Below are 6,461 nucleotides of genomic sequence, written 5' to 3' on the forward strand. Positions count from 1 at the left end.
CCCCTAGTGCGCCATTAGTATCTGGTGTTATAATGGCGCACCACGTAGTGCGCCATTAGTATAGCTTGCAGTGCGCCATTAGAATTCCTCCCAGGTATTTTTTTTCATTTCTGATATTTTCATAGGTTACAAAATATTAGAGATAACATACAACACAGATCTGCTTAGCTTACATACAGGGGGCCATATGTAACGATGTTACCTGCGTCCACCAGATCATATCCAACACACAAGTTTCATCATATATACATACATAGCCAACACATAGTTCCATCATTACATATTACAAAAGTTTCACATTGTTCATCCAACACCGTTATCCATCAATTCACAAAAGTTTCACATTGATACAAAATAAAAACACAAATGGAAAAGAAGCACTCCATCCATGCAAGCTTCCGTGAATTAAATCAAATCTGCAAAATGATAAACAAGAAGTTAGAAGAAGAAGAAGAAGAGAAGAAGAAGAAGAAGAAGACTAGAAGAAGAATAAGAAGAAGAATAAGAAGAGTAAGAAGAAGAATAAGAAGAATAAGAAGAAGACTATAAGCTTATTATGTAAACTTGATCATTTTGTGCTAACATAAGTAATTTTAGAGCTAACCTATAGGAAACTAAGCATATAAGCTCTAAGTTCGCATATTAGAACCAACTTAGGTAAAATGAAGCTAACCTATGTCATTTTGGAAAAGAAGAAGAATAAGAAGAATAAGAAGAAGACTATAAGCTTATTATGTAAACTTGATCATTTTGTGCTAACATAAGTAATTTTGGATCTAACCTATAGGAAACTAAGCATATAAGCTCTAAGTTAGCATATTAGAGCCAACTTAGGTAAAATGAAGCTAACCAATGTCATTTTGGATAAGAAGAAGAATAAGAAGAAGACTATAAGCTTATTATGAAACTTGATCATTTTGTGCTAACATAAGTTATTTTGGAGCTAACCTATAGGAAACTAAGCATATAAGCTCTAAGTTAGCATATTAGAGCCAACTTAGGTAAAATGAAGCTAACATATGTCATTTTGGAAAAGACGAAGAATAAGAAGACTATAAGCTTATTATGTAAACTTGATCATTTTGTGCTAACATAAGTAATTTTGGAGCTAACCTATAGGAAACTAAGCATATTAGAGATAACATAGGTAACTAAGTATATATATATATCATTTTGGAGATCTGACATACCTGACATAGTTCAGTTCTCATTGTTCTTCTCCTTCTCCTTCCTCAGCCTGATGCGCCAAGAGCGGCGAGGCGGTGGAGGCAGCTGTGGGATGTAGTCTTCTACCACAATTGGCGTGGTCATGTCGCCCAGCTGTGGGGTCGCCGGCGCCACCACCGGTGCGTGGTCATTGTCAGGCACCACCACCATCACGAGGCCACCTTCAGGCAGGACGGGCACGACCATCACTAGGTCATCCTCAGCCACCACCATCTCTTGCCCATGGTCAGCCACCACCATCTCTTGCCCTTGGTCAGCCACCACCAGCGCTAGGTCATCCTCAGCCTGATGCCCATCGTCATCCTGCAGCTCCTCATCCCCACTCTGCTCCTCTTCTCCCCCACTCCAGTCCGGATCATCCTTCTTGTTGTCAGAATCGCTGCTGCTTTCGCTAAAGCCAGAATCGCTGTTGCTTTTGCTACAACCATAATCGCTGCTGCTTTGGCTGTAGCCAGTGTCACTGCTGCTGCTCCCATTGCCTGTCCAAATGCAACAATGACCGTTAACAATCGATGTGAGACAAAGCCAAATGTAGAGGAATAAGAAGAGGCAGAACGCACTGGCATCTTCGCCATCAGTGTAGCGTATGCGACACATAGTCGCGTTGAAAACCTTCACGATGAGCATTGTGGCGTCATCGTCGTACCTGAAGAGAAGAAAGTACCCGGTCCGCAGGTCGTAGGCACTGTAGAACTTCTCCCAGCCACGGCACAGGTACATGTGGCCCTCCTCGATCACCAACTCCACGTCCCACAGCCTGCGAACCCCGCTGCCGGCCTGTCGGAGCTTCACATTATCTGGCGGATCTTCACCCAGCATCTTCATAAAAGTGTCAGGCAGCCTCTGCAATTTGGGACAAGGAGTGATGTAGCAAACAACAGAGTTATCATAATGAGATGGGTGAAGGGGAGATCTCTCGTTTTATATACCTGCCTCGTGGCTGATACTGAAGAAGAAAGTATGATACTGAAGAACTCGAAAGCATCCAACTCGTACTCCGGTGAGGCAGAGCGGCGGTGGCTGCTTCCCCCCATGATTATCCAATATTGCATGCATTTAAAGTTATTCAATCAGATGCCATATTATTTATTAACATGCTGCCAAGAAGCTTGAACATGCCATTAGTAATGTCTAGCAGCATGGTTGAAAGAAAAGAAGTTAACATCTGAATGTTTCCCATGCTTATTTAATCAAACATTAGTAATGTCTAGCAGCATGGTAGAACGAATTCAGCCCTTATAGGCAGAAAAACAGCAGCAGCAACAAAAATAGAACAGCCAGTAGTGCAAGACCAGATCATCTGCACTGTCCAAATGACCAAGACCAATTGGATTTTACCCAATTAAAGCCACCACAAATGCACAGGTGTACCTATGCATTTGAGCAACTAAAACTAGTTAGAAAATCCAATAGCTAAGCCAATTAGAGTGCCACAAATACAGAGAGCAGCCAAGTTAAATTAACAGCCCAGAACCCTAGCATAAGTTAACTTACACACACACTTAGATAGCCAACAGCACCCAAGTTAAATTACACACACACTTAGATAGCCAACAGCACCCACATGAGCATGTATGCAGCAAGTTCAGTGAGCAAGATGACCACCACAGAGAGCCATCACAAATGACCTAGAGCACATCAACTGGCAACCCTAGATCAAGATATAGCTATCACAGAGAGCACCAAAATTAATTGATGCTCATCTGGAACATACAGCCAGAACTAGCAGGACTACCAAAGCATCTAAAACATGAACTAGGGCTAGATCATAGAGAGAACAGAGAGAGGAAAGGAGGAGCTCACCAAGAGGGGTTGTAGCCATAGCAGAAACTCAGCCACACCAGTGCCACGGTGTGACTACCAACACAGCCGGAGCTCTGCTGCAGAGGAGGCTCGTACTGGACAACATTATCCACCATTAGCATATATTGCAGACATATACTGGACAACATTAATTTGAGTAAATAGATGCACAACGTGTCATGCCGAACGTGGTGGATGTCAGATTGTTAGCTTGATTGAAAAAAATAGATGCACAAAAGAAAAAGAAAAGCTGTTGGAGATTGAAAAACAGGACGAGAGAGCAGTGCAGCAGATCCAGAGAGCACCCATGGCCATGGCCGGCCTCCTCCTCAAGCTCCTCCCTCCCTCCATCACCTCCCAACGATGGTGGTTATCTCACCGTCGGCCACCGCCAGTTATTGTCCACCACGCCACCACCAGAATTAGAAGCAGCAGCATCACCAGCAGCGACTCTTCCTCCACCACCACACCCGCAACAGCAACGACCTCGACGACGTCTCCGGCGGCGGTGAAGCTCACCTACCTCGAGTTCAACGGCTGGCTATGGGAACTGCCCGCCCGCTTCCGCGTCCTCGTCGACCCCATCCTCGTCGGCAACCTCGACTTCGGCATCCCCTGGATCTTCGACGCCGCCAAGAAGACCCTCCCCAACTCCCAGCCAGACGCCGGCCTCCTCGTCGGCGTTGACCTGCTGCTCATCACCCAGAGCCTGGACGACCACTGCCACCTCCGCACCCTCACCCAGCTCGCCGCCATCTGCCCCGACCTCCCCGTCGTCGCCACGCCCAACGCGCGCCCAATCCTCTCCGCCCTCCCCTTTACCCACGTCACCTACCTCGAGCCCGGCCAGTCCACCACCGCCGCCGCCGTCACCGTGCTCGCCACCGCCGGCCCCGTGCTCAGCCCGCCGTGGCAGCGCCCTGAGAACGGCTACATCGTCACCACCGCCGCCGCCGGGAAAACAGAAATTGAACGGGCAGAGGATGCAGGAGGAAGGAGGGAGGGGAGGTGGGAGGGGCGGTGGCTAGGTACCTGCCTATGAACCAGTCGCCGGGGTCGCTGCGGGCGGCTGGACCGGCCGCGCCAGGGCGGGCGGGAGGGAGCGAGGCGTTGCTGGGCGGCGGGGCGGCGGGGGCCTCGGCCGGCTGGGTGCGCCGCGGAGGAACGGGGCAACGGGGCAAGGGGCGGTGGGGCGAGGGGGCGGTGGCGGGTGGCGGCGGTGGGTGGTTGGGACGGTGGGGCATCGACGGGGCGAGGGGAGGTGGGGCAAGGGGGCGGCAAGGGGAGGGGGTGACGGGGCGAGGGGAGGTGGGGCTCGGCATTACTAACAATTTTTTTTTAAAACAACTAATGGCGCACTCTGTGGCCGGTGCGCCATTACTAGTTAGAAATACTAGTGGCGCACTTTGCCTGCATGCGCCATTAGTATGTTTGGAAAAATGAAAAAAACATTGTTCCTAGTGGCGCACCTTGTGTCTGGTGCGCCAGTAGTGTCTTCCACACTAATGGCGCATCACCACATGGTGCACCATTAGTATATGGTAGTGGCGTACCACTTCTCTGGTGCGCCATTAGTGTCAATTTCATCTATAGCCCTTTTCCTAGTAGTGGGGCTGCCATCCATAGGAGTGAGCATCATGTGCTGACTTGTCGATGGCCCTGCAGTTGTTGTGGCTGTGCATGTCGGGCACGCGCATTCGATGCAGGGAACTGTTGAGTGGGGACTATAGCTCCCTTCTGGTGTATGCTTCCCTTGTTGGAGCAGCTGCGGTGAGTCGGAAGACGACGTGTCTGAAGATGCAGATAACGCATAATGTTAAGAACGACATATCTCTTTGATCTGAAGAAATACACTAAGAGATCAACAACAAGGTACGAGAGTGGTCACACGTCTGTTGACTGAAGACTAAATTGGGGTCACACGATTTTATTTTATTTTGGTACTGTCCGATCTACGCAGGATGGCTGGCCGTCTTGTGCCTCCCGGCTGACACTATTCGGAATCTTCCCCGAAGAGCCAGCGACCAATGGCAGAGCAGCCTGCCTCCGCCGTCCGTGGCCCCGGCCAAAACACCGCTCCCAGCCCCACCGCACTGCCGTGGTTGCGCCGCCCCCGGGCTAATCCAGATCCGGCGGCGACAGTACCTTCAACCCACGCAACTCTAAAAGATAGCCATCTAAGCGCCGCTTCCGCGGCGAACTTGCGGCCCCGCACCCTTACGTTAGACACCAGCCAACCGGCAGCCTAGGGGCTCCGCCGCCTCGAGGGGTGCTGCTTCCCATTGCAAATCGATTGGCCCAGAATAAAATTCAGACAACTCACGCCTAAATAAAGTGATTTGAGATGAGGGTGCGACCTATCTGGCGGCATGGTGAAGTAGGCAGGTCCAGCTGCTGAGTCGGTGAGGCCGGCGCGGTTGCGGTGGCAGGGAAAGAGCGATGTCACGACGGTCGACGGCTACGCCGAAGCAGCGCCAGGACTCTGGACGGATCCGAAGTTGGAGCCGCTCCGGCGCCGTGAACAACGGCGGGGGTGAATCGGCTCCGGTACGGTTCACGCGGCCGTCGTCGAGGCAGCACCAGCAGCACGGAGTAAGAGGCACACGGCCCAGTGCACGACGGCAAATGGACAGTGTCTCCGGCATTAGGGAGGAGGGCGGCTGTGAAATTGGTGCGGTGGGGGCGCCATGGAGGTGGGGCTGAGGTTTCGCGGCTCGGGAGAAGGGAGCTTCCCAGGCAGAAGGTGATTTGGCGCCCACGAGGTATGAATGGGTGCGGGCGGGGGGGAATTGGGAGGGGAGTGGAACCATGTCTTAAGGACGCATTTGTCTGAAATGTGAGGGGGAGTTATAGTTCTACCCTTGCCTATAGGCTTCTCGGCTTGGGTCTGTGTACTGAGGGTCGGGGATAGTAGAGTAACTTTGCTTCTACCCAAATAGTGGGCGGGAGCGATTTCGGGCGAGGAGGGCGTGTTTTGAACTATAGTGGGCGCGAGCGATTTCGGGCGAGGAGAGCGTGTTTTGAAATAGTGGGCGCGAGCTATTTCGGGCGAGGAGAGCGTGTTTTGCCGACCATGGTTTATGAATTATTCGGCACATGTCATTTCGGCCGAGGAGAAGGCGCGCTTGGATGAAGTTACGAACCTACCCTCGATGTACAACGGGCCAATTGATGCGTGTCCCACATAGGACGGTAATTTCGCGTCTCCCATTTATTTGCTCGGGCGAATTCCACCAAGCAGAGAGGATGTTTAACGGTTCATTCAAATTTTGGGAGAACGAGCATCCACGTCTACCTTACCAAGTTGATTCAGATCAAATTTTGAAATATTAGCTTGCCACTTCTTTTTTAGATGGAGAGATGATGCTCGGGAGTAATGTGTTTTTACATGCTCGTTGCTAGCGATTTACTATATGACAAATAGTTGACCC

General features: G+C 50.6%; 2 protein-coding genes across 2 annotated transcripts; one reads left to right on the plus strand and one right to left on the minus strand.

Moving 5' to 3' along the window:
* Positions 1–1,200: 1,200 nt before the first annotated feature.
* Positions 1,201–2,261, minus strand: LOC147983096 (uncharacterized). The gene is made up of 3 exons (XM_087542836.1): positions 2,157–2,261; positions 1,788–2,070; positions 1,201–1,706 (listed from the first exon to the last, which is right to left on the minus strand). Exons 1-3 carry the CDS (start codon positions 2,259–2,261, stop codon positions 1,201–1,203), a joined length of 894 nt encoding a protein of 297 aa, XP_087398962.1.
* Positions 2,262–3,322: 1,061 nt separating this feature from the next.
* On the plus strand, positions 3,323–4,072 carry LOC125554630 (uncharacterized). Its single transcript, XM_087540638.1, has one exon. It carries the CDS (start codon positions 3,338–3,340, stop codon positions 4,070–4,072), a length of 735 nt encoding a protein of 244 aa, XP_087396764.1. The 5' UTR covers positions 3,323–3,337.
* The last annotated feature ends 2,389 nt before the right edge of the window (positions 4,073–6,461 follow it).

The sequence above is a fragment of the Triticum urartu genome, chromosome 2A, assembly GCF_056163025.1.
Source record: "Triticum urartu cultivar PI428250 chromosome 2A, HENAU_Tu73, whole genome shotgun sequence".
NCBI lineage: Eukaryota > Viridiplantae > Streptophyta > Magnoliopsida > Poales > Poaceae > Triticum > Triticum urartu.

Excerpts from the sequence above, each read along its gene's own strand:
- LOC125554630 (XM_087540638.1), top strand. The coding sequence starts at position 3,338 with ATGGCCATGGCCGGCCTCCTCCTCAAGCTCCTCCCTCCCTCCATCACC.
- LOC147983096 (XM_087542836.1), bottom strand. The coding sequence starts at position 2,261 with ATGGGGGGAAGCAGCCACCGCCGCTCTGCCTCACCGGAGTACGAGTTG. Across the intron at positions 2,071-2,156 it reads CAGTATCAGCCACGAGGCAG|AGGCTGCCTGACACTTTTAT; the intron begins GTATATAAAACG and ends CCCAAATTGCAG. Across the intron at positions 1,707-1,787 it reads CACTGATGGCGAAGATGCCA|GCAATGGGAGCAGCAGCAGT; the intron begins GTGCGTTCTGCC and ends GCATTTGGACAG.